We start from the raw sequence: 27366 nt of genomic DNA, 5'->3' as shown, positions 1-27366 counted from the left end.
GGGCGGACGCGGGGCGGCCCGGGCCGGGGACACGCGCCGGTAGCCCGGGCGCCGCAGCGGCCGCAGGATGGCCGAGGTAAGCGCGGCTCTCCCCACCCCCAACGCCCCGGGACGGGCGGCCCCCTCGGCGCGCGGGGCGGGGCGCGGGGTGCTGGCCCGGGGCGCCCCTCGGCCGGGCTCCCTGGGCACCGGGTGCGCGCCCGGGGCCACCTGCGCGGCGGGGCGGCCCCTCCCCGGGCCCGGCCTGCGGGAGCGTCTCGGGGCGCCGGGACCCGTGGCCGCCCGACGGCCCGAGCTGCGGACGCGCGCGGACGAGGCGGGTTCCCGGCGCCCCCGGGGCGGCCTGGGCGCGTCGGAGGCGCGGGGTCCGGGCGGCCTCGGGACAGGCGCGCCTCCCCCGCAGCGCTCCGGGGCTCGTCCGAGGTGCTCCGCGCGGGCTCGAGCGGCTGCTGGTCCCGGCCGGCCGTCTCTGCCGGATTCTGTTCTGGAGAGTCCTGCGCGCGGTCACCTCCAGGCACCCAGAGGCGCGGAGGCGGCGTGCGCACGGCCGCCGCGGGAGCCCAGGGACGCGAGGGCGCGGGCGCCGCGGGCGAGCGCGCGGACCGGGCCGGGGCTGCAGAGCCTGCGGGCGGAAGCCCTTCCGCGGGGCTCCTGGACCCGCCGGTGCGCGGCGCCCCCCGGGGCGCGGACGGGCCTCGGGCGCGACGGGCGTGGGGCCGCGCGGGGTCGGCTCCGGGGGTCTAGGGGAAGGTGCAGGGGGGCGCGCCCGCCAGACCCCAGCCCCGCGGCCGCCTGGCTTTGCACCAGCCCCTCCGGAGTTGTCAGCCAGATGTGACAAGATCGTGGAGAGGCAGGGAAGGAGGAGATCTGATATTAATCAGCGCATAGCTCGGAGCCAAACTTTCTCAAATGCGGTGTAGAAACATGCTCTTCTCATTTAAGGCATTTCTTTGTGGCTGTGGGGCTGCCACCGGTCGCAGTTTGACAGCTCAATGGAATGCCAACTAGCAGCCTTAATTGTAGGAGTAAAACTGTGTGTGCTGGGGAGGGGGGGTCAGACACTCTAAGGTTCAGTCATGTCCCCTCGTTTTATGGCCGTGTTCACCGCAGTTCTCTGAAGACAAGGCATTTAAATCGGGCCAGACGCCTGGTCGCAGCCAGGCCTCTGCTGTTAACACTTAACGGGCCTGAAAGAGGCCCCACTGGTGTCCTGGGAATCCCTGTCAGTGCGAGAGTGAGTGTGAGTGAGTGTGTGTGTGTGTGTGCACGGGCGTGCGTGCAGGGGAAGACATGTGTTCCTGCAGCTTTGAGCCGCACCGCAGACCCAGCAACAATTTTTTTTTAATCCATTCTCATCAGAGTGACAAAGATTTTGGCTTGACGGTAAGCAAATTGAAAAACAGCATTTGGCAGATCACCTTTTCCCTTTCTTTCTGGCGCCTTTTCGTTCCTCGTTTATCGTTTTAATTTGCTCTCCAAGTTCACAGAACCTTTTCATAAGATCCCTTAGACTCTTAGCTCACAACTACATGTTTATGCGCTCAAAGTTTTGCTCCATGATAAACATACTGGTTTCTCAATTGTCCCTTCCCAAATCCATTGCTATATATTATAAAGACCTCATTAAAAATGGAATAGGTCAGAATAAAATTTCAGTGTGTCATGTGGAACGACATGACCTCAGACGTGCCTGGTTGTCCAGGATTTGATTTTTGTTTTCAATGAGTGTGAAAAGATCACCATCATGTTTGCTCTGATAAATCTTGATAAATAGCTTTATCCTTTCTGGCAGACCTAGAAGAATAAGACGTGAGTCATTGTTTAATTTCTCATCTGATAGGTTTGCTAAATTTAATTTCACCAGGAAAGCATTAGGATTTCAACTCAACTGTTGGTTTGACCGTGTTTGTGTTGTAGCTCAATGCTGAGGAAGGTTGGCGGGTAAGCTCTTCTCTGGACAAAAGTGCTGCTCGTGCTCTGGGAACTCATAATTATGTTCAGACATCTACACAACTTAATTTGGAAAATCATGTGTCCCTGTACATGCTAATCCATCAAGAACCGTCAGGATTTAGCCACACGCCCGTTCTCGGGTCAGAAAGTGATGAGCTGGGAAGGGTTATTTGGTCCTTGGTGTTCGCTAGGATGAGGAACAAACATCTGTTTGCTCTGGTTATAATTCACATTAGAAATATTAACCAGCATGAGAATAATTCCTGTGGAAGTGCACAGTTTGCGTGGAGTGTTGTTTTTATTTATTTGTTCATTTTTTACATCTCTCTCCTGAAGCAGTGAGGCCTCCGTCCCAGGCTCTTATTCTGTATCTCAGAACCATCCGTGTGGAAAGAAGGTTGATCCACCCCATTGGTTGAGAAAAGCTGCACAGGTTTCCCTATGGAACAAATAATCATCGTCTTTTATGCATACCATTATCATTTATGGATGCCTAAGGATAAATCTAAACATTTTAAAAGTTTAGTTTGTCGGTAAAATTAAAGCACAGCATACGGGGTGAGGAGCAGTAGTGTCTTTTAGCCTCTGTGTATGGCTTTAGAAGTTATTTTGACAGTGGTCATTAAAAGAGTTGCCCCGAAGGTTCCACAAGGTAAATTACTTGCAGGAGGAGCGTGCTTTATTCCAGGGTGAATTTTCACCTCTACAGATGTCATTTAGAGGGAGTTACTTTTGTCAGGAACAGCCCTGTATAAAAAGAACTAGAAATACCCCAGGTGAGTTGAAATGTCACTGCTGAGCCACATTTTTTTTTTTTTTTTTGGATCAAGATTTAGAGATCCAATGATTTTTTTTTTTTTAGTTACCTTTTTCTGAATATCCTACTACAGATTTTTTTATTATATTTATTTATTTACCTATTTTATTTTTGATGCCTTATCTGAGAGATGTTAAAGATAACTGGGTTCGGCGCAGAAGAGACATCTGGAAAGTTTTGTGGGTTTTTTTTTTTCTTTTAAATTGGTTTCCACCTGAGAATGTTATTTCCTCTTATCTTGTCATCCTTTGAAGCCCTCTTCCCTGATTCTGGAAATTCTACGTTTCCAGGATAGCCCCCTTTCTCTGCGTGGCCACTTGCCTATTTTATCCAGAAAAGAGGAGATCAAAACAAAGAGCAGACCTTGCTTTGCCATGGTCTGATTTAGAGACTTCTCAAACTTCGTAGATTGTAGTAGGCAGAAGGGCTCTCTCATTCTCGGCCACGCTTGGGCTCGTTGTTATAAACCAGCTAAACGAATCATAGAAGTTTGCCTTGGGGGAATGATAATTTCACTCAGCAAATGTGGCGGGGAATAGTTGTCTTAGTTAAGGACAACTTTAATTCAGGCTGCTAGCTTTTTCTTGCATATGGTTACATTCATTTGTCTCCTCTTACAGATTACTTGTATGATCTTTCCGCTCAAACAAACATCAGAATTATTTCCCAGCCCTACATACCAGCTTCCAGAAGCATCGTCTCTGTTCTGTAGCCCTCTGTCAGTTGCATTATTCATGACAAAGGTAAAATTTTTATACGGACAACTCGAACGTTTCGTGATACACTACACTATGCTGGATTTCAAGACAGTGATCAGGATGGCGTAATTTGCTAACTCTGGTCTTTTCTTTTTAAAAACTTCATTTTGAAAATCTAGGGTTGCTTTTTTTTTTCTTTACCCTTAGTTCTTGAAACTTTGCTCTCATTAAGTCCTTTAAAAAATATCTGCAAAATTTTACTTAGAAGTGTTCACAGTTTCATCATTATCTTGCAGCAGCAGCAGCAGAGGCAAAGTTGCACTGCTCGTGTAACTGGCCACCGTAGTTAAAATTATCCTAAAGTATAAATGTCTTTTTTGTGGGTTGGTTTCTGGTGCCCCCACCCCTACCACGGCCCCAGAGCTGACTTTGTTGCATTCAAACGTCCCTCCGTTTTTTGTTATCAAAAGTTTCTGAAGATTGCCTCTGAGATCCTCCCAAATTTAAGTTATAAAAGGAGAAAAAAACATGTGTCCATATCATTTATACTTTCGTATAGTTTTTTGTTGCTTTTAGGTTGCTTTTTTTCTTTTTTTTTTTTTTTTTTTTTTTTTTTAGTGAAGAAGTATTTGGTTTGGTTCGTAAGGTACCATTTGGATATTTTTTACTTTTTGTGTTTTCCATTTTCAGAACTAATCGTTTTAAGAAAAAAAAAGGGCACAGCTGTTAAATTATTTTGGCACAGAGTTTCTACTTTGATTTATAGAGATCAAAAGAACAAGTATTTTCTCCACCATCCTCTTTGAACTGAGCAACAAGAGAACGAGGCAAGGGTGTCACGCGTACTTTCTACTCACAGGTAGACTTGGCCCAACATCTGTGCCCTGAGTTCTACCTCCCACCTGCCCCTCCTCTGCCAGACCCTTCTCCATGCTTTCATTCTTTTTTGGCCTCTCTTTTCATCCCCATGCCTGCAGTGAGAAAGCAGATTCTGTTCATTCTCTAGTGTTGTTTTTGTATCACAAATTATGCCTACCTGGTTTGGGAGGCTTTCCGGGTCCCTTTTTTCAACTGTGCTCGTGGTAAAGGGTGTCTGCCTGTTGTTGGGAATCCTGATGGTTTCATGAAGCCAGCAGAAAGACTTCTGGCTGCACATCTGGACAGCCCACGCCCATCTTACCCCGTGTTCCTCAATACCCTTGATTATCTGGTAAGCCTTTTTTAACCATTGACGTGTCCAAATCAAGATCCACGTAAGGTCCCTACAGCATGTCTCTTAATCTGTTGGTTTACACTTTTCTCCTTGCAGTTTTTTATGAAAAAATCTGGGCCATTTGTTCTGTAGAATGCCCCCCAGCCTGGATCAGTGATCGCTTCCCTCTGGTATTGTTGACATTGTGGCTATGCCTCGGTCCCTGGGAGTGGACTGAGGAGCTTGATCTATTTCAGATTTTAATGTTTTCCACAAGAACACGGCATCCGTAGTACATACCTTTCCATCCAGAGGCAGATGACCTGACCGTCACCTTTCACGTTAGGGCTTGTGGAGTGGTGGTATTCTAATTCTTCATTTATTCACTGGACACTCCTGTAAAGGGAATCTCTGTCTCATCCATGGTTTGGTTACCCTGAAGTCCAGTTTGTATAAAAAAAGATATATACTTGATTCTTTCCCTCTGCTAGCGAGTTTGGGGAACAGTTCATTGTCTCCCTAGCATTCCTTAAAGGTGGCCAGTGAGCCTTTCATTTGTTTTTAGTATCTTTTGAATTGCTAGATTTTATTATAGTGAATGACTCACACTGATTTTTGACGAGCCATATTCTCTGCTCTGCTTTTCTTGACCAGTCGAGCTGTATGGCTTTCTTCCCCCAATGAAGACACGCGTGCTTCCCTAGGGCAGACACCAGGAGTTCCTGGTCTTTGTATCCCCAGGAGGCACCCTACAATTACCAGAACATAGTAGATGCTTTAAAAACAAATAAAAACCAACAACAACAAAAGTGATTTGTTAAAGAAATTGGTATCATTTTTGTTGAACGGCTCACGGAAGAGGATGGCAGGAGACAAATGTCTGGTCGTCTGGTTGTGTGTCTTTCTCTAGGCAGCCTTCACTGCAGTGCCACCTGCTGCCTCCCCTAGGAGGCCCTCATGGTCTTTCCCTTCTCTCTTTCCCCACTGGCCTTGTTGCCTGTCTGGCAAAGGGGGATACTATTTTCAGAATCCTAGCTGCTGTACCTCTGTGGATTCGTATATGTAAGGAAAACTTAAAAATTGAAAGAAGTCACAGAAAAATGAGAGAACAGAAGGTAGGGAGCAAAAAAAAAAAAAAGCCAAGTCTCACAAAAGAAGTAAGAAGTTAGAAAAAGTGTGTAAGAGGTAGATACTGAGCGGCCTGAAGAGCAGTTTGGTAGAGCCCTCCCACCCTTGAAAGATGTGGTGTCCTGAACCACGAAGGCTGGCCCCGCAGTGAGAATGGGGTGACAGCTTCACTGCGGGAGAAACCAGGTCCTCACCCCACAAGTTGAGGGTGGTCTGGTGCCTTAGAAGACATTGCGTATTATAGATCCTGAGTGGCAGTTATCAATTTGCACTACAGCCTCCCAAGACTCGAACATACTAAGGATTGTCTGTATCCACACTTAAAAATATAACTTGGAAACACTTGAAGCCATTTTATGCTATAGTTGGTAACTTAAAAAGTGATTTAGCAGATTGGGTCCTTTGATTTTGTTAGGGAATTAGAATTCTTACCACTGAGAATCTGGCACCGCCATAGACTCTGACTGAAGAGATGACTTCAGACTCTAAACATGGCCTTGGTGGATTTCTGCTAGCCACTTTTCACATGATCTTCACATGGCCCTCTCCACAGCCAGCAGGACAATCAGTATGTAAATTAAGAAATACATTTGGCTGCTAGCAAAGTTCCTAACTAACAGTCATCATCCTTTTTGTGCAGCCTTCCTAAGGGCATGACCTCAGAGTTGTCTTGTGGTCACAAAATGGAATCTCAAGTCCAGCCATCACGTTCTTGTTCCAAGAAGGAAGGAGGAGGACAAGCAAAGAAGTCTCTCAGCTGAGTCAACTCCCATTTACAAGGAGCTTTCTGTAAAGCTCCACCTAGAAACTTCCACTTGTATACCACTGGCCAGTACTTAGTCACCTGGTCACCCACAGAGACTCAGAAAGGAAGATCAGGTGAAAGGCTGTTGGGTGGGCATCTATAATTAGTGAGCACGGTGCCACTGCCTCATTCATTCATTCAGTCTTCTCCAGTTCATCCTAGCAGAGGGCCTACAGAGTATCAGGCCCCCTGCTAGCTGCTGTGTGCTGGTTGGGGGTTCAGTGGGCTCTTTTAGGACTGATTCCTTGTGTGGCAACGTTTGTGGAGTTTCTGTGATAGGTATTTTTAGTAGCTCTGTCTCTGTAGAATCAGACCACCTGCGAGCCTTGTTGTGGGCCTTGTTGAGCCTTGTTGTGGGCCTTGTCACAACACTCCTATCGTACCGAGTGGTCTTTTCGGCTCCTGTGTATCCTCGTTAATATGGCTAATAGGCCTCTGAGGTCGGCAGAAACGGTTGCAGAATCAGCCTTGTTAGGCAAAGGTTCCAAGGCATGAATCTGAAGGTTTAATGGGAAGTCAGAGCTAAGTCACCTGAAGCCAGTTGTAGGTTTTACTGCATCCCAGAGAAAGATGTTCCCTGTGGTAAGGGGCAGCGAGCACAGGCTCCCCACTTATGCATCCAGAGGTACTATTTTTAACACAGGCAAATCAAATGCATTTCATATCTTTTTATAAAGAATTACTTAGAACAAAATCCAGACTCCTTGGTCTGCCCCCCAAGATCCCACGCAGAATGCTCTCTGCTGCCTCTCAGACTCACATTTTCTGCCTTTAACCTCATTAAGTCACTATCTAGACTGGCTCTTTCTTCCCTGAGCACTCAGCCTCTCTTGTGCCTAAGGGCCTTTGCACTGACTGTGCCCTCTACCCTAAGACACTTCCTCCCTCTCCAGGTTTTCACTGGCTCCTTGGTGTCCCTTGGATTCAGTTCAAATGTCACCTCTTCAAAAATCTTCAGTGATGATCTCATCTAAGAGGCACTCACTTATGCCCCTACCCCTCCATGCCACCAAGTAAAATTGCTAGCTTAGCTTTCTGTTTAGTGTATCCATAGCACCACTAACTCTGAACTGATACTGCCTATTTTTTTAAAAGATTTTATTTATTCATGAGAGACACAGAGATAGAGAGGCAGAGACGCGGGCAGAGGGAGAAGCAGGCCCCATGCAGGGAGCCCGGCGTGGGACTCGATCCCGGACTCCAGAATCACACCCTGAGCTGAAGGCAGCGCTAAACCGCTAAGCCACCCAGGCTGCCCTGATACTGCTTATTGTTTATTCTCTGTCTCCTCTAGATTGTAAGCACCTGGACCAATGAGGGACCTCATTGGTGGTGTTCAACACCTTAACCCCCAGAGTGTGTAGAACAGTGCCTGGCTCATTAAAGTTCAGTAACATTTATTCATTTATTATAAATGAAGTTTATTTACAGTGTGAAACTTTAATGCCCTGATCTGCAGAACATGGATGATGATGCCTGACTCAGAGTTTGCAGGAATTAAATGAAACCTTAAGTGTTAGCGCCAAATACTGATATTTCAAGATATAACCCCTCTCTAGTACCCAAATTGGAGACTGCCCTGACAGCCGTGAGTTCCTTAGTTTCCTCATCCATAAAATGGACGGTAATTCCCTCCCTCCCAGGGAGGCGGTGATGAAGAAATGAGACCATGTAGGGGCATGCTTCGTGCAGTAGCTCACACCCAATTAAGTGCTCAGGAAAGCACACCAACCGTGTGACTTTGGGAACATTACTAATCTTCCATAAGTCTGTTTCCTGAAAAGAATGCCCTCCTCCCAGCCACGTGGTAAGCGTGAGACAAGAACCCCTGTGAAGTCTCGCCACCACGTGGCAGGGCAGATTCTGGAAGAATATCTGGTCTCACCATTGGGCTCTGAAGTGTCCAGTAGAACTTTCTGGGATGGTGAGAGTGTTCTGTATCTCCAGCCATCTGGTACTGTAGCCACAAAACCACACATACCTGCTGACAACTTGAAAGGTGGCTGCTGTGACCAAAGAATTGAACTACTTATTTATTTATTGGAGAGAGAGTGTGTGTGAGTGGGGTGAGGGAGAGAGAGAGAAGCAGATCCCCCTGCTGAGCAGGGAACCCAATGCAGGATTTGATCCCAGGACCCTGGGATCATGACCTGAGCTGAAGGCAGATGCTTCACCAACTGAGCCACTCAGGAGCCCCAGAATTGAACTTTTAATTGTTTTATTCTTACTAATTTAAATTTAACTAGCCACATGTGGCTGGTGGCTGCCATGTGGGGCAGGACAGACTAAGTCACCTGAGAGTACAGAGCGGTCCAGCGAACAGGCACATCAGTTTTGTATCTGAGCCAGTTCACAAACTGCTCCTCTCAAAGCGTCAACGCCGTGAACCTGGAAAACCCCAGAGGTCTTCTATAACTTTTCTCCCTCACCTTCCATTCAATCCCTAAGCCTACCCCCTGAATTTATTATCCTCAGTGGTAGGAAAATACCTGCGTGTACCGGAGATTGGACCCTCAAACCTACCTAAAAATGAGGTCATAACTTTCCAGCTGAAGACTGCAAATAACAGACTCCTCTGGCACATACTAGGTGTGTCAGTAATTTCTGGATGGATGAAGGAACAGATGATCAAACCAGAATTTTGAATGTTGATTCGTAGCACATCAAAGTGACTAATAACAATTCGGAAATAGTCTGATTAAAATGAGTGCGTAAAAAGCAATAATCATGTCTTGATGAGTTCAGAATGTTGTAAACATCTGCTTTATGTTTCTAAAGAATGGAAGAAGTATTAGGATTCCAGAGGAAAGGATGTAAGTTTTAAGAGTTTTCCATATTGATTTGCATGAGTACTTTTCGTCCTGTAATTAGAATTTTTTGGTTTGATTTCATTTTAGAAGTTTTAATTTGTCTTTAGATAATGGTGCTATAATTTTTACCACATCGTGGAATTCTGATATGGGTGGAAAAACTCAAGGGCCTTAATATTGGAAGTTTTCTAAGGCACTGTAATTAGCTTTTTTAGCTCATAAATAATTCCTCTGAGATTTATTTCCATGGATGTTTAATGAGCTTTATTAAGCCTTATTCAAATAGGTTCATATAGAGCCACATGAATATTTCTTTTAAAACAGCATTCATACATTGAATTTATAGATAAAGCTGCTTAAAATTCTGTCCCCAAACTAGAAGCTGCTAAAGCTGCATAGTCAGTTTCGGTCAGTGGTCTCAACTTGAGACGGTCTTGCCCCACAGGCACTTGGAATGTCTGGGGAGATTTTTGGTTTTCAAAACTGGAAGAGAGAGAGGTGTTTCTGTGATATCTGGTGGGTAGAGACCAGGGATGCTGTTAGTCATCCTACAATGCACAGGACAGCCGCCACAAAGAATTATGTGACTCAAAATGTCAATAATCCTGGAGTTGAAGAAGCCTGAGTCAGGTATCAAGAGATACAGAAAAAGCAAGTTTCAATCCTAGGCTATGAAATGTGCTTGGGACGGTACCCTGTATGGTTTCATTTTGCTGGGCCTGAGATGGAATCACCCAGAGCTTCCTGGGGCTTTGCCCAAGCAAGAGCCTTTTAAGCAAAATCTTCAGGAAAGGAGGAAATATGTGCTCAAGGACATCTCTCTCTGATTGAAACAGGTCCTATTTTCTGAATAAATGAATGTGAATTTACTCTGAATGATTCCAACGTCTTGCTCCCAAACAACGAACAGCATCTTGGAGAACATGATCCAAAGAACTTTTTCTCTTTTAAAAATTTCCTTTAAAACAGTCATATTTACAAGAATGTAGGTTGGGAAATATTGCAGAGGCTGAGTATGGAGTATGGAGTATGCTGGTAAGCTGTTGAGAATGCAGATGGCTGGTCCCTTGGTCAGCTGGCGTGGAGAGTCTCAGGGATGTTTGGGAATCTGGACAGCATGTTAGGTGTGCTACAAACAAGGCGAAGGCTACCTTTAACATTCTCATTGGGACCAGGTGTAATAGAAATTAAACTCATTTTTGTCCTTCCAATCAAGAGAACTATATCATTATGTGTGTAGAAATATAGATGTGTATTTTCATGTATTTAATACATTTGTATATGTATATAGGAGTAGAACCTTTATAACCAAAGTCTCTATAATTTCTGGCGCAGTATTTCTCAATCTTTTCCTCATTAGGAGACTAGAAATTTTCCCTCAATTGTGCCTCCCACAGTGAGATTTTTAGTATGGTACCATATACTGTGTTTCTGTTCACGTGTGTGTATCTGCATTTTATACATAAAAAGAATATTTTTTCACCTCCCCCAAGAACTAGTTTTCACCCCATTGGGATGATATCACCCCAACTGAGAGTGCACGCATTATTACAGTAAGAAGATGTTGTAATCACAGGGAGCTCTTTGTAGGATATCCTATGGCTGAGCAAACACACCTTCTGCTTTCTGATACACGTTTGCTCTTTTCTGTTTTGTGATCCTTCCTGAAGGGATCTGGTAACACTGTTACTATCTGCTGCATACCTCATTTATGAGGACCCCTGTTCCTTTACCTGAAAATCTTTCCCAGCTGCTCCATTCAGGCCCATTGTGATCCAGAAGGAGTCACAGCAATCAATTCAGGTAGATTTTAACCTCTATTGAAGCAAGGTCACTGATTTTTTTAAGACTTTATTTTTTAGAACACTTTTGGATTCACAACAAAATCGAAAGCAGAGATTTCCCATATACATCCTGCCTTGACACATGCATAGCCACCCCATTATCCACATCCCCCACTAGAGGGTACATCTGTGATAGCTGATGAGCCCACATGGACGTGTCATCATCACCTAAAGTCCATGGTTTACGTTAGAAATCACTCTTGATGTCATCTATCCGATGGGTTTGGAATGTATAATGACATGTATCCATCATTATAGCATCATACAGAGTATTTTCACTGCCCTAAAAATTCTCCGTGTTCTATGTCATCTCTGGCAAGCACTGATCTTTTTACTGCTGCCATAGTTTTGCCTTTTCCAGAGGGTCATATAGTTGTAATCATACAGTGTGTAGCCTTTTCAGATTGGCTTCTTTCACTTAGTAATATGTGTGTAAGTTTCCTCCATGTCTCTTCATGCCTCAATAGCTCATGTCTTTAGTGCTGGGTCGTAGTCCAGTGTCTGGATAGACCACGGTGTATTTATCCATGCACCCCACTAAAGGGCATCTTGGTTGCTTCCAAGTTTTGGCAGTCATGTATAAAACTGCTTTAAACATCTCTGTGCAGGTTTTTGTGTGGACAAGCATTTTCAGCTCCTTTGGGTAAATACCAAGGAACATGATTGCTGGGTCATACGGTAAGAGTATGTTTAGTTTTGTAAGAAACCACCAAAGTGTCTTCCAGAGTGGCTGCACCATTTTGCCTCCCCACCAGTAGTGAGTGAGAGTCTCAAATGCTCTCCTCATGAGCATTTGGTGTCGTCAGTGTTCTGGACTTTGGCCATTCTAATAGGTGTGTAGTGGACCGGTATTTTTCAGTAATATTTCTATTGAGATATAATTTACTTACTATAAAATTTACCCTTATAAAGTATATAACTGAGTGGTTTCGCTATATTCACAGTTGTGCAACCATCACTACTATGTAATTTTAGAACATGTTCACCTGAAAAAACAACTCTGGTCAAAATTTAAAACATCTGTGCTTCAAAGGACACATGAAGAAAGTGAAAAGATAATCCAAGGGCGGGAGAAAACATTTGCAAATCATCATCTGTTAGGGGACTTGTACTAAGAATATATAAAGAACTCTTAGAACTCAATGCTAAGAGACAAACACCCCAATTAAAAAATGAGCAAAGCATCCACATAGACATGTCCCCAGGGAAGACCTACAAGTAAATGGCCAATGAGCTCATGAAAAGATGCTGATAACCATTAGCCATTGAGGAAACGCACATCAAAACCACAGTAAGATACCACCCCATACCCAGTAGGATGTCTATTTCAAGACAGGAACAAAAGTGTTGGGAGGGATTTGGAGAAAGTGGAACCTTCCTACATTGCTGGTGTGGATACAAAATGGTGTGGCCACTTTGAAAAACTGTTTGACAGATTCTCAGGTTAAACAAAATTACCATACGATCCAGCAATGCCATTCTGAGGAAGACATAGAAATGAATATGTATGTCCACCATAGACTTACACACAGGGCTCCTTCTGCAGGTGATAGAAATGTTCTAAAACCAGATCATGATATTTGTACAACTCTGTGAATATACTAAAAATCATTGAGTTGGATACTTTGAGTGAATTGCATGATATCTGAATTGTGTATCAATTTAAAGCTATTTTTAAAAAGATGAAAACAGGGGCACTGGGTGGCTCAGGGGTTGAGCACCTGCCTTTGGCTCAGGGTGTGATCGAGGACTGGGATCGAGTGCCACATCGGGCTCCCCACAGGGAGCCTGCTTCTCCCTCTGCCTGTGTCTCTGCCTCCCTCTCTGTGTCTCTCATGAATAAATAAATCTTTTAAAAAATATGAAAACAAAAAAAACTAATATTCTGCTCCCACAGCCACCCATTAACATCCTTCCTCATCCCTGCCCACTCTGCACAGCACTGGTAACTGCCAGCTGGCTTCCAGCCTCAGTAGATTGGCCTCTTCTTGACATTTCATGTAAATAGAGTCCTACCACCTGTGACTTTTTGTTCTTGGTTTATTTCACTAAGCATGTTTTCAAGATTCATGCATGCTGTAGCAATGTGTCAATACTTCATTTTTTTTACAGCTAAATAATATTCCATTGCATGGTATGTCTCATTTTGTTGATCCACTCCTCAGTTGATGGACATTGGGGTTGTTTGCATTTTTTGGCAATTATAAATAATGCTGCTATGAACTTTGAGGTACAAGCTTCTATGTGGGCCTATGTTTTCATTTCTCTTGGGCACATACCTAGGAGCAGATTTGCTGGGTCATGTGACAACCCCATGTTTAACTTTTTGAGGAACTGCCAGACTATTTTCCAAAGTGGCTACACCACTTTACATTCCCATTGGCAACTGATTTTTAAGTGAAGACTAGTTATATACTTCTTAAAGTGAGTTTGCCAAGTCCCGGGACAGAGTCTCCCCTTCCCTGTCCCCACACAAGGCCACAGAATCCTTTAATTGAGAGGTGGAGGTTCCCCACCCCAAACCACACACACACACACACACACACACACACACACCAGTTTCAGGGCTCTTCTGAACTGTGTAGATTCCACCCAGTGGCTCTTCCCAGGAGCCTCGTGGATGCAGCCCTGTGAGAGCTTTTTCTCTTTAATAATACATCCCATTCTTCAGACCTCTCTACTCCCTTTGGAGGAATTCATCTCAAAAATATATGGGAAGCTTTGTTCTTAATACCAGAACTTAGCTGACACGTACCTCTCTGGATTCTCTTTCAGCCGTGTGAACTTGAACATGCAGCTGGGTGAGCGCGTGGGCTGCCAGCCTGGCTGGGCCTCAGTAGCCACCGCATCCAGTGGGTAGAACTGGGGGGGATCGGCCACGGCATGTCCTCCGTCTGTGTGGACTTTGAGCCTTGACCATGTATTGGGGGATAACCACGTCCACATTTGGATAATTCTCCATTCAGATCACTCTTGTTCACTTGTTTCAGGATGGCCCCTGCATAACTTTCAGGGGTGACTGCTTCGGTCAGCTTAGAGGTCAGTGAAAATGTGACTGCTCATCCTGTCTGTACTCTTAATAACAAGCAAAGGGGCACCTGGGTGGCTCCGTGGGTGATGCATCTGCCTTCAGCTCAGGTCAAGGTTCTGGGGTCCTGTGATAGAGCCTCAGGTCAGGCTCCCTGCTTAGCAGGGAGTCTGCTTCTCCCTCTGCCTCTCTCCATTCCCCAACCCTGCTCATGCATACACGCTCTCTCTCTCTCTTTAATAAATAAAATCATTTTTAAAAAATAACAAGATATTTCCATCTAACTCATATTCTTTTCTCAGAGAACATTGTGATGCTCCCCAGCCTGCTCGCACCCCCTGAGCAGCAGTGGGAGGTGTTTGCCCCCCCAGGGCCCTGGGCCAGCTGCTCTTCTTCCCAGGGAATAGGGTCCCCCCGCCCGAGAATGGCCCAGTGTGGGCTCACGGTGTTCCACAAGTGTTCCTGCATGGAGGCCCACATCGTGTTTTGTAAGCCCAGCCCAGGTTCTGTACATCACTCACATCCTATGCATGACCTTGTTCTCTTTTGCAGGCTATCAGCTGCAGTCTGAACTGCAGTTGCCAAAGCTTCAAACCGGGAAAGATAAACCACCGTCAGTGTGAGCAGTGCAGACATGGATGGGTGGCCCACGGTAACTTTGTTTTTCCTCCTCCCTCAGCCTCTCCTGTGCCCTCTGAATAACTTAGAGTAATTGGGGAATGGATTTAATGATCTGAGAATGACAGATGACACTTATGTGTTCCTGCCCTTGCCAGCTAACAGGCTAAGAGCTTTATATACGTTCCCATTTTGAATCGTAACAATTCCACGGGACAGGTGAGGTCTTAGCTCAATTCGGCAGATGTAGAAACTGTACTTCAGGGACCTCCGGGTGGCTCAGCAGTTTAGCGCCTGCCTTTGGCCCAGGGCGCGATCCTGGAGTCCCGGGATCGAGTCCCGCGTCGGGCTCCCGGCTTGGAGCCTGCTTCTCCCTCCTCCTGTGTCTCTGCCTCTCTCTCTCTCTCTCTCTCTCAATCTCTCAAATAAATAAATAAATAAATAAATAAATAAATAAATAAATAAATCTTTAAAAAAAAAAAAAAGAAACCGATACTTCGATCCTGTCTTCTGTGGTGATAGAAATGTCCTGTGTTTGGGATGTCTGGGTGACTCAGCGGTTGAGCATCTGCCCTAGGCTCAGGCTCAGGGCATGATCCTGGGGTCCTGGGATTGAGTCCCATGTTGGACTCCCCATGGGGAGCCTGCTTCTCCCACTGCCTGTGTCCCTGCCCCTCTCTCTGTGTCTCTCATGAATAAATAAATAAATAAAATCTTTAAAATGTGGTGTGGTCAGTGCACTAGCCTGCAGGATTGCTAGGCAAAATTCAGAATGCTCAATTAAATTTGAATTTCAGATAAACAAGAAATAACTTTTTAGCCCAAGTATGTCCCAGTGATTATTTTTAGTATAAATATATCCCATTTATTCACTGTTTACATGAAATTTATGCTCACACTTACCTGGGCATCCTGTATTTTTATTGGCTGAACCTAGTAATCCCACATGAGCCCTTGTGGCTGCCATGTACTTGAAATGTGACTCTGAAGAACTGAATTTCTGATTTTAGTAATTTAAGAAAGAAAATAATTTAATAAGGTAAAAATAATCCAAAATTAAAAATGTAATCAATTTACCTAGCCATGTGTGGCTGAGGACTGTCGCATTGGATGGCATGGGTTTTGGTGGTTAACCGGCCAAGCCTGACCTCTAGGACGCGGTGTAGGAAGAGGCACAAACCCAGATCCATCAGATCCCCAAGACTGCGTTCTTCACCAACAGACCCAATTCTTTCCAATTTAAGCCTTTTGGTTATGTAGCTGCCACCTTTGTATTTATGCCTTTTCCTTGCACCTGTCCTATGCGGGGCTATTTTTTACTCCATAGGGCCGGGGAAGGAAGAAAAGAAGGGTCTCAGGCCAGTCCATCTTATTTTTATTTTTAGAAGTTCCTGTGAATAACGTAGAGCCTGATAGCCTGATTGTTAATTATTTGCATATTCCTGGGGGTTTTTTTTCTGTTTGAACACATGATTGAGAGCTTGTGCTCGCCTGCTACCTAGGCAGCATTTCTTTGAGAAGTAAAAATCCTTTAAAAGGGTATTTCTTGGGGATCCCTGAGTGGCTCAGCAGTTCACCTGCCTTTGGCCCAGGACGTGATAGTGGAGTCCTGGGATCGAGTCCTGCCTCGGGCTCCCTGCATGGGGCCTGCTTTTCCCTCTGCCTGTCTCTCTCTCTCTTTCTCTCTCTCTCTGTGTTTATAATAAATAAATTAATTAATTAATTAATTAATTAATTAATTAAATAAACAAACAAATAAAAAATAAAATAAAATAAAATAAAATAAAATAAAATAAAATAAAATAAAATAAAATAAAATAAAATAAAAATGGTATTTCTTGGGACAGGACGCCTGGGTGGCTCAGTGCTTGAGCGTCTGCCTTTGGCTCAGGTCATGATCTCGGGGTCCTGGAATTGAGTCCCATATCGGGCTTCCTGTAGGGAGCCTGCTTCTCCCTCTGCCTGTGTCTCTGTGTCTCTCTTTGTGTTTCTCATGAATGGGTGAATAAGATCTTTAAAAATAAAATAAATAGAAATAGAAGAGTATTTCTTCAATTTGATCTTTCAGCCCTGAGCAAGCTGAGGATCCCCCCCGTGTATCCCACAAGCCAGGTGGAGATTGTCCAGTCCAACGTGGTGTTTGATATCAGCAGCCTCATGCTCTACGGGACCCAGGCCATCCCTGTTCGCCTGAAAATCCTATTGGACCGGCTCTTCAGTGTATTGAAGCAAGATGAGGTCCTCCAGATCCTCCACGCCTTGGACTGGACCCTGCAGGATTATATCCGGGGATATGTGCTGCAGGTACAGGAAGCGTGGCCACTGTTGTCCTGGAATGTCTTCTCAAATGCGTGTGCGTAGGACTGCTATAACCCCATTGCTGTAGCCATTGCTGGGCATCCTTTTCTAGCGGCTGAAAAACTCCCACCTTACATTCTGGGGAAAATCCAGTGCTTTCCTCAAGATACCTGTGAAACTTCCAGACATGTGCTGTTTATTTACATATTCTCCAATTTGGGCATCACTAAGCCAGCTCGCCCACAGGAAAGCCTTTGCCCCGTGTTACTATCCGCAGGCCACCACCTGACACAAGACACCGTCTGTGCCAGGTTTTCATGAGGGTGTGGGGTGAGAAAGGAGCGTTCCAGAACCACACAGACAGCTGCAGTTCATGCCACCCTGTTGCTGGCCTTCCTTCCCAGGCTCCATCATCCTGGGATATGTCTGTGTTCCGGCTCCTGCTCATTTTCTCTCCTTGCATCCCCTTTGGCTTCTCTTTGTGTTCTCTGCATCCTTCCTTTGTGCCTTTCACCCCTTGTCCTTCTTGTTATTTTGCAGAGTAGTCTTACCTCCTTCTAGTCCACGTCATGGGGTAGGCCTCGCGTGTGTCACAGCCACAGGCAAAGAACATGTTTCCTGGTATGAATTCTATCATTTCTCTGACGTAGGAAGCAGCTACAACTTTTTTTTCACCCTTCACACTACACTTGAAAATGTTAAAGTTTCAATGACGCGGATGAATCTACTTCTAAGACTGATAATATACACTTCAGTTTGACTCAGGTTGGCCATGTCACCAACACAAACACTTAATCTTTTGTCTCACAGAGCAGGTAAATTCTCCCCATTTTCCACTCAAAAAGCCAGAGGCACAGAGTGCTTCTAAATCCTGGCCAAAGTCAGACCCAGGATTTGAACCCATTTCTTTCTAATTCTAAACCCCACAATCATTCTGTGGAGGCGTATTTGCTCACCTCAGGCGCAGGACCCCCAGCAAGCTAGAAGCAACCTTTTATGTAGAGTAGCATTATGATCTTACATTATGACATAGATCAATATTTAATGATCCTAATAATCTTGCTTTCTAGTGTTAGGATTAAAAATATGGAATCAATTACCTTGAACCTCTAGTGCATCAAAAATTTATGATGTTACATCCCTCATCATCTTCAAAACTCTTCCATGCATTGTGAAAAATCTCAGTAGGCCATCAAATACATGTTCTGTGATAAAATATTTATTGTAGTTTTGGGAAAAGTTAGGCCTTGCTAGAGTTTGAAAGATCTCAACGCTCCAGTGTAATTACAGCTCTGCTTTGTGAACACGGGCAGTAGATCAATACAGGTTCATTTGTTTTCTGATGTTAGTTGCTGGGGAAGATTATTAAACTTGCAGCAAATAAATACTTGAGCTCTGCCTAGGTCTGACTGCTCCGTCTCTACTTCCTAGATAAAGAAGTTACTGTTGTACAGATGATACATATTTTCATTTTAGTGGGGAAAATTATTACACCTAATGCAAGACAACCAATTGCTTTGAAATAAGATGGAAAATAATCACCAAATTTCCTTCAGGCTTGAGTAATATTTTATTTCTCTCTTTTAGAGCACCACTTACGTTTGTATGGTTTATTTCCTGCACAGGGTTTCTGGCCTAGGAGATTAGCGTGAGTGGGGGCTAAACTCTACAAGCCCTGTGCATGTCCAGAAGGGGTGTTTTGCACAGAGGTGCCGTGTGGGGCTAGTGGAGGCCCTGACCATGTGACTCTTTCTAGCAAAGAGGGTCAGGAGTAGTAAATTAATTGCACTTTCTGATTCTGGTTTGGGTTTTAGGATGCATCGGGAAAGGTGCTAGATCACTGGAGCATCATGACCAGTGAGGAAGAGGTGGCCACCCTGCAGCAGTTCCTTCGTTTTGGAGAGACCAAGTCCATAGTTGAGCTCATGGCAATCCAAGAGAAAGAGGAGCAGTCCATCATCATCCCACCGGCCACAGCGAACGTGGACATCAGGTCTTTCATCGAGAGCTGCAGCCACAGGAGTGCCAGCCTCCCTGCTCCTGTGGACAAGGGCACCCCCGGCAGCCTGCACCCCTTTGAGAACCTCATAAACAACATGACTTTCATGCTGCCTTTCCAGTTCTTCAATCCCATGCCTCCCACGCTGATAGGATCGCTGCCTGAGCAATATGTGCTGGAGCAGGCGCAGGACCAAAGTCAGGACCCCAAACAGGAAATCCATGGCCCCTTCCCCAGCAGCAGCTTCTTAACTTCCAGCTCCACCTCATTTCAGACTGAAAAGGAGCCATGTCTAAACTGTCCAGACACGATTACTAAAAAGGAAGACAGCTCCCACTTAAGTGACTCCAGCTCATACAACATCATCACCAAGCTTGAGAGGACACAGTTGTCCCCCGAGGCCAAGGTGAAGTCAGAGAGGAACAGCCTGGGTCCAAAGAAGGGCCGAGTATTCTGCACGGCGTGTGAGAAGACCTTCTATGACAAGGGCACGCTCAAGATCCACTACAACGCTGTCCACCTGAAGATCAAGCACAAGTGCACCATCGAGGGGTGCAACATGGTGTTCAGCTCTCTGCGGAGCCGGAACCGCCACAGCGCCAACCCCAACCCGCGGCTGCACATGCCCATGAACAGAAACAGCAGGGACAAGGATCTCAGGAACAGCCTGACCCTGGCCGCCTCGGACAGCTACGAGCGCCCCGGCTTCGCGGTGACCTCTCCGGACTGCAGGCCTCTGCCAGGCTACGCTGCCCCGGGGGACGGTGCCACCGGGGGCCAGCCAGCCTTCCCGAGCATCGGCCAAAATGGAGTACTGTTCCCCAACCTGAAGACCGTGCAGCCGGTCCTTCCTTTCTACCGCAGTCCAGCCACTCCGGCCGAGCTAGCCAACACCCCTGGGGGGCTGCCTTCTCTCCCTCTCTTGTCCTCTTCAATCCCAGAACAGCTGGTTTCCAGCGAAGGGCCATTTGAGGCCCTTCCCAAGAAGAAATCCCGCAAGTCCAGCATGCCCATCAAAATCGAGAAGGAGACCGTGGGAATAATTAATGACAAGAGGCACGCTCTCAGCTCAGATGAGGATGTGCCCCTGCAGGTGGCCAGCGAAGACGAGCCGGAGGCCTGCAGTCCTCAGTCAGACAGGCCACCCGAGGAGCGGCATGCACAGGCAGGGGGCCCCGGGAGACCCCTCCCGGCAGGAGACAGGGTCTGCCGCCTAGAATCAGGGATCGAGTTGAGCAGAGCCATCTGCAGGACCCCTGAGCAGGCCATGCAGCACTCAGAGAGGGAGGCTGAGCAGAAGGCAGCAGTGACTGCAGTGCCCAGGGAGCTCGAGAGTGGTGGCCGTGAGCTTCAGCTCACACCTGGGCCAGAGCCATGTGTCCCCTTTCCTGACTACATCAAACTTCAGCAGCGCCTGCTGGCCGGCGGGCTCCTCAGTGCTCTGTCCAACAGAGGGATGGCTTTTCCTTGTTTCGATGATTCTCAAGGGCTGGACCACATGGGTCAGCACACGTTGGGAAGGCAGAAGGAAGAGAATCGCTTCCAGTGTGACATCTGTAAGAAGACATTTAAGAACGCTTGCGGTGTGAAAATGCACCACAAGAACATGCATGCCAAAGAAACGCACGTGTGCACGGTGGAGGGCTGTAAAGCCACCTTCCCTTCTCGCAGGAGCAGAGACAGGTAAGACATCTGTTGGCAAGCATTGCTTCTAAAGCAGGGATGCTTAAACTTTAACATGCATCTGCGTCACCTGGAGGTTGTTAAAACTCATACTTCTGAGCCCGGCCCAGAGTATTTCTGCTTCATCAGGTTTGGGAAGAGGCCTGAGAGTTTGCATTTCTGAGTTCCCAGGTGATCTTGCCCTTGCCATCCACGGTTTGAGAAAAACCGTTCTGTAGATGCACGTGTTCAAATTTTCCATTCCAAATCTAAACTCATTTGGCCACAAAACCTGACCCAAAATTACATGAAGCTATGGGTTGTCTTTTTTCTTAAATCTCCCTTTGTGTGAGTTTTTTATTATATATTCATTGCAGAACTACTAATGGATTTATTACAAGGACACAAACAAAATATTACAGTTTATGCATTATTTGCCTTCCTAAAGTCTGAGACACTCTGAATTCAGAAACACATCTGGCACAGATGGTTTGGAATAAGGAATTGTGAACTAGGCCCACGTGAAGGAGAGGTTAAATCATCACCATAGCTTCCCAACACTTGCCTAACATTTCATTTTGTGATACGAAGCCCATCAAATGAAACCTTTTCTCTTATGTCTGGTTAACCAGCTATACTCAAAAGGAAGAATGACTGCGTGGTTGGGGAATTTTTAATAATTAAGATGTAAGAGCAAAGGCACTTATTATTAGCATGTTGCTTCAAGGGTTTGTGATGTTGGTTGAAAGATGAGAACTGTTTGGGTGCCAGCTGTTGGTGAGCCTCACACAGCGTCAACCTGTTTGCCCAGTGCCCAGGCAGTGTATCTCATCACTCTGGGGACACAACATTGGCATTACTGTCTTGCTTGTGCCTCTCTTCATGAACTTAGTCACAACCCCAGCCTGTGAACGGAAGCACACACATAACTCAGAGGTGACCCCAGAAGGCTTAATGGAAGGACTAGCTTTCTGACGAAATGCACTGGTTCACGGAATAGTAAAATGTTCCATTTGCTCAAACAAGCTTGACTTGAAGCAATTCAGCATCCCCATGACCTTAGTCCAACCTCTAAGATGAAATTCATTAAGAAGGTGGAGATGAACAGACTGCCATACACATTTCTGCATAGGGCTCATAAGAACATATTCACGTTGAGCAAAGAGGATAGAGTATGAGTGATATTGGTTAAAACTCCAGCTTCTGTTGCTGGCATATTGAACCAAACCACCAGGATCCCCTGATTTGCAAACTCATCCTTCTCCTTCATCCTTCCAAAAGGAGGGTTTGTTCATGGACAAGCTGTGATGTTGAAAAAGAGATAGTCCTATCGAGCACATTATCCTTGACAGTTAAGATAGTGTTGTGGCCTACAATGTTGCACTAAAGTAGAAGGCGTATTGAATTTAACATATTATACCTTCATTTTCTATTTATTTTTTCATGTATTTAATATTTTCCTATATTCTGGACATAATATATTGTGGACACCAGCCTCCTCCCCCCACTACAGGAAAGCATCTTGCATTCTGAATCTAAACTACAAATTCTGGTGGCCTGGAACTTGGAATGCATTTTTAACTAGAATCGGATTAATATGGCACCATTTTTAAAAGAGCTTTGTTGATAGACTGGGGGCCACCATCCTGTCTCTGGGTCAGCGATAAGAACTATGTTGTTGGGATAGCTATCCTCCCCTCTGGACTCTTCAACAGCAGTCACTAGGACCACTCAGAAAGGGGCTGGGATAGCACCCTGGATGCTTAGTTAGCCAAAAAAATACTTAAGAACTTTCTGTTAGTTGCTGTAGACCCTGCTCGCAAAGGCCAGTAGGGGAGACAGAGCAGTAAAGAGCAGAGACTGAACGTAGTGGCTGCTGTAATGAGAGAGACTCTGACAGGTTGCTGTGGGCACATACTGGCAGCCCCTGACTAGACTCTTTGAGAAGTTAGGGAGGGCTTCCTGGAGGAAGGGGCATTACTAAACCAGAAGCTCTCAGACATTTTGGTCTCAGAACCCCTTTACAAATTCTTAAAACCCCAGGACCCTCAAGAACTTTTGTCTGTTTGGGTTTATAAGTATTGATGTTTATCGCATTAGGAATCAAAACTGGGAAAAAGATTAGTATTCATATCATCATTTAAAATAATAAACCTATTATATGTTAACATACGGAACATTTAATGAAAAATAACTCTGTGTTCCAAAACAAAAAGTCAGTGAGAAGAGTGGCTTTGTTTTACATTTTTTGCAAATCCCTGTAACGTCTGGCTTAGCAGAAAACAGCTGGCTTCTCACATGGGCTTCTGCATTCGACCTGATCCAATACCACATGTCACGTAGCCTCTGGAAAACCACGGTATGCTCATGAAGGAATGATGGTGAAAAAGGCAAATCATGTCTTAGTATTGTTATGAGATGAGCTTTGACTTCAGGGCACCCCTGAAAGCGTCTCAGGGACCTTGAGGGATGGCCAAACCACACTTTGAGAACCACTGGTCTTAACGAGGCAGAAACAGGAGAGCAAGAGGGGGTGGGATTAGGGATGGAAGACTCAGGGCTCACACACACACACAGACACACACGGGCAACAGGCACGGCATTAGCAGTCCTGGACACAGGAAGCCTGGCATATGGCCCAGAGGGTTTTGCAGCTGTGGTTGTCCCTGGTTTTAGGGGATGTGGCACCCAGGAAATGCACCTAACCCTCCAAGGCTTAAGGAGAAGGCTGGAGGACGCCAAGGGCTCGCTGTCAGTGCTCATGGGGTACCCGGGCCCAGAGCTTTGCTTTGTTGCAACAGGGACTTTCCTTTGCAAGGTTCCAGGAAACCTGTCTGTCTGACTTTTTTTTTTTTTCAACCACTCTTATGTGCCGGGACCTGTGTGTCAATCTAGTGTCTGGTTTTCTGCCGACATATACCTGCCGCTTCCACCCAGAACGCTGACATAATCACAGGGCAGAGCTGCTGTTGATAAGAGTTGTTTGCAGAGTGGGTGATCTGGGAGAACAGTTCTGATTATGTCCAGAAAAAGAATGTAAGGCCTAGAAGAGACACGTCGAATAGCGAATGTTAGATGTTTTATGAAATAAGATTAAATTTCCACCCACCCTACCTCCTACTGTGTCTTTGAGGTTGCGAAGAGAACACTCAATTCTAGTTATTTTGGTAGGGGTCCATTCCCCACCACCCACCACCAACCACCCCCCCATGTGGTCCTAGCATGCATCTCATCTGTACCGATAGCAAGAGGCTTCTTCGCTGTTGGGAATCATTTTCTTATATTGTCTTTAAGCTTGTACTCCTATAGGAAGGGCTATTTTTGCCGGTCAGAAGTCGGCAGGGATCTCTGAGCAAGGCCGACATTGATTTACAAGTTACATCCAAATGATATTGTGTGAGCAAGAAGCATATGTCATAATGGATACTCATTATCTGCCCTTGAGGAGTAATCATTGGGTAGAAGATTGGTGGTGTGTTCAGTGCTGCATTTGCAAAACTCCCGTCTGGCTTCTAGTGAAACGTTGCAAATATGAACTGAACCTAAATTCTCGCTCGCTCGCTCTCACTCGCTCTCTCTCACACACAATTTGTAGCCAGTCAGATTTTCTCACCTATAGCATTTCTGTGGTGATGCGAGGGCAAATGCTGTAAACCATGACACAAGCCATATAGAAAACTAAATTTTCCAGTAGCCACGTTAAAAATATAAAGAGACACAGGTGAAGTAAGGATTAATTATGTATTTTGTTCCATTCAGTCAATCCAAAATATTATCATTTCTGTCTATGACATATCCATGCGTCAGGTGCTCACTAGACACATAGAGGTAGCTCTCCTACTGCCACACTGGAATATAATTCTTGGTTTCATTGTAAAAAGTCCTTTGCTTAATTCCTTATTGTGACCATTTCTCTCTGAGATCCCCCTGGTTCCAGTATCCCAGGGGAATTGAGCTAACTGAGGTAAGCTGGCCATTCTCGGTAGATGAGGTATGAGAAATTATATGTCTGTCACATGGTAGAAATTAAGAATACATATTCCCGTCTTCTAGACTATAGGCTTTCCTGGCCAGTGCTACCTTTTGACGGGGACTGAACAGCACTGGATCAGTGTCCACCGACATGCATTTCATCCCACTCTCTCTAGGGTCGCTTCTTCCACGCCACAAGATTTTTCTGGTATCTCCCTAGCGTCTCCCCGTGGAATGATGACTGTTTTTACAACAACTGCCCAACCCATTGCTAACCATCTTTTCACTCTTGTAGACACAGTTCAAACCTAAACCTCCACCAAAAAGTGTTGACCCAAGAAGCACTGGAGAGCACCGAAGACCATTTCCGTGCAGCTTACCTTCTGAAAGATGTGGCGAAGGAGACCTACCAGGATGTGGCTTTCACTCAGCAAGCCTCCCAGACATCTGTCATCTTCAAGGGAACGAGTCGGATGGGCAGTCTGGTTTACCCAATTGCCCAGGTCCACAGCGCCGGCCTGGAGAACTACAACTCTGGTCCGCCAAGTGAGGGCACCATCTTGGATCTGAGCACTACCTCAAGTGTGAAGTCAGAGAGCAGCAGCCACTCCTCTTGGGACTCAGACGGGGCGAGTGAGGAGGGCACCGTGCTCATGGAGGACAGTGATGGGAACTGTGATGGGCAGAGCTTTGTCCCCGGGGAAGATGAGTACCCCATCTGTGTCCTCATGGAGAAGGCTGACCAGAGCCTTGCCAGCTTGCCTTCTGGGTTACCCATAACGTGTCACCTCTGCCAAAAGACATACAGTAATAAAGGGACCTTCAGGGCTCACTACAAAACTGTGCATCTCCGCCAGCTTCACAAATGCAAAGTTCCGGGCTGCAACACCATGTTCTCATCCGTTCGCAGTCGAAACAGACACAGCCAGAATCCCAACCTGCACAAAAGCCTGGCCTCCTCTCCCAGTCATCTACAGTAATATGATGGTGGCCCAAGCACACTAGGATAAGTGTTCACCGCAGTTCAGGAATAGTCCAAAGAAAGTTCTCTAATTTTGTTCATTAGCACCCTTGAGGCAAGCCAGGCAAAACATCTTTGGGTTAACTTGATAGTCTCGTGTGGCAGGGTTGAGCAGAAGACAAGCCTTGTTGGAAGTCAACTTTGGGGCAGTCCTTCCTATTATTTTTCTTAGTCTAAGGGGTTTTTTCCCCTGACATAACAAAAACTCACAGAAACACGGTTTTTCCCACGTTTGTTTACACATTCCCTGGAATTGTTCCGGGGCTGCAGATGGACGATGGGGCCCAGGACCTTGGGGCAGCTTGACGTAGGCCTGCAGTGTGAAGGGTCAGTGGAGCGCCCTGGAGAAGCAGACTGCCAGCACGGGTGAGGAGCCAGTCCCAAATATCACATTTTTCAATTCCTGCTTTTAATGAGTCTGAAATCCAGACTCGGGTTTGGGAAAGTGACTTTTTGAGACTGTTTTGCCTCTGTGTGGAGTGGAGAATTGCTTTTATTTTTTTTTCCCCCTTCAGAGGTCTGGTGGACCTCCAGGAGTTCCCAGAGGAAGCAGGTGGGCTTCCAGCACATAGGAACCAGGATGTTACCAAGGCTGTCTGTTCCCGCTGGGTAGCGGGAGAGATTTCATGCACTTAAACATAGCAGTCTTCAATTTAATTTAAAATAGTTTTGATAATATTTAATTTGTGTTTGTTACATGAATAGTTGGGGTGAGTGCAGATGTGTCACGGTGTGACCTCTGGGTCTCTGCTGGAGAGCAGATCAAGGGTCAGCCTGAAGTTCAGAACGCTGTCTATGTCCATTCAGTGAACCTCAGAGTCTGGTCATTTCAGTCCCCTGTGGTTGGAGTGCAGGCGTGATCGTGGCAGGACATTTGTAAATACTCGGCCAAAGCATCTAGAGAATGTGACTCTGACCGTTGGGTATCTTCAGAATCACTGGGTCCCTCAGTCCTCATCCTTTTATACACGTGTAAGGTTAGGATGAACTTTCCAAGTTACACAATAGAAGAATAATAGGGCGTTACTGCTATACTGTACGTCTTAATATTTAACTTATTCTGAAATGTACCCCACACCATTGTACACATTTGCTGTTTGTAGAAAGGAAGTTTCATCGGTCCTGTAAAAAGAGACCATCTCTTGAAATTTGGCATTTATGGTACTCGGAAAGCCTGTGGCAGGGAGAGAGAAATTGGCTTTGTATTAAGACTTCAGGTTCACCTTCTTTTAAACTTACAGTTAAAGTAATGAAAAACACCCTCAAAGAGAATCGGAGGTTACATGAGAGAGATTATCCTCTGCAAATGCTGACAACCTGTTGTGGATTGTTTCAACATTTTTTAAAAAATAAATGTGACAACCCTTGGTCTCTGCTTAAAGTGAGATGTATCTTTCCACTGTTTTGTTACTCAGCTGTTTATTATTCCAGTTTCCCCCAAAGTAGCACAATTTGTATACAAATGAGTTTTCTATGACTTAATAAAAATGTATGCCACACGTTTTTGTTTAAAAAGGCAAA

General features: G+C 45.6%; 1 protein-coding gene across 3 annotated transcripts; it reads left to right on the top strand.

The window, feature by feature from the left end:
* On the top strand, positions 1-27366 carry BNC1 (basonuclin zinc finger protein 1). 3 transcript variants are annotated; one of them, XM_072735226.1, is made up of 5 exons: positions 1-76; positions 14828-14927; positions 16962-17197; positions 19006-20873; positions 25120-27366. In XM_072735226.1, the coding sequence occupies exons 1-5, from the start codon at positions 68-70 to the stop codon at positions 25802-25804; spliced, it is 2898 nt and encodes a 965-aa protein (XP_072591327.1). In that variant the 5' UTR covers positions 1-67; the 3' UTR covers positions 25805-27366. The 3 variants fall into 3 exon arrangements, with proteins under 3 accessions (XP_072591327.1, XP_072591326.1, XP_072591328.1); XM_072735225.1 differs by lacking the exon at positions 1-76 and adding an exon at positions 1226-1383; XM_072735227.1 differs by lacking the exon at positions 1-76 and adding an exon at positions 2147-3513.

Source organism: Vulpes vulpes, chromosome 14 (genome assembly GCF_048418805.1).
Source record: "Vulpes vulpes isolate BD-2025 chromosome 14, VulVul3, whole genome shotgun sequence".
NCBI classification, from domain to species: Eukaryota; Metazoa; Chordata; class Mammalia; order Carnivora; family Canidae; genus Vulpes; species Vulpes vulpes.
The sequence above is the reverse complement of the archived record's forward strand: the minus strand, read 5'-3'. Positions and strand labels throughout refer to the sequence as shown.

Bases quoted from the DNA above. Each gene is read 5' to 3' on its own strand.
- BNC1 (XM_072735227.1), top strand. From the start codon at position 3,361: ATGGTTACATTCATTTGTCTCCTCTTACAGATTACTTGTATGATCTTT. The intron at 3,514-14,827 runs GTAAAATTTTTA...TCTCTTTTGCAG, and splicing joins TTGCATTATTCATGACAAAG to GCTATCAGCTGCAGTCTGAA. The intron at 20,874-25,119 runs GTAAGACATCTG...TCACTCTTGTAG, and splicing joins TCTCGCAGGAGCAGAGACAG to ACACAGTTCAAACCTAAACC.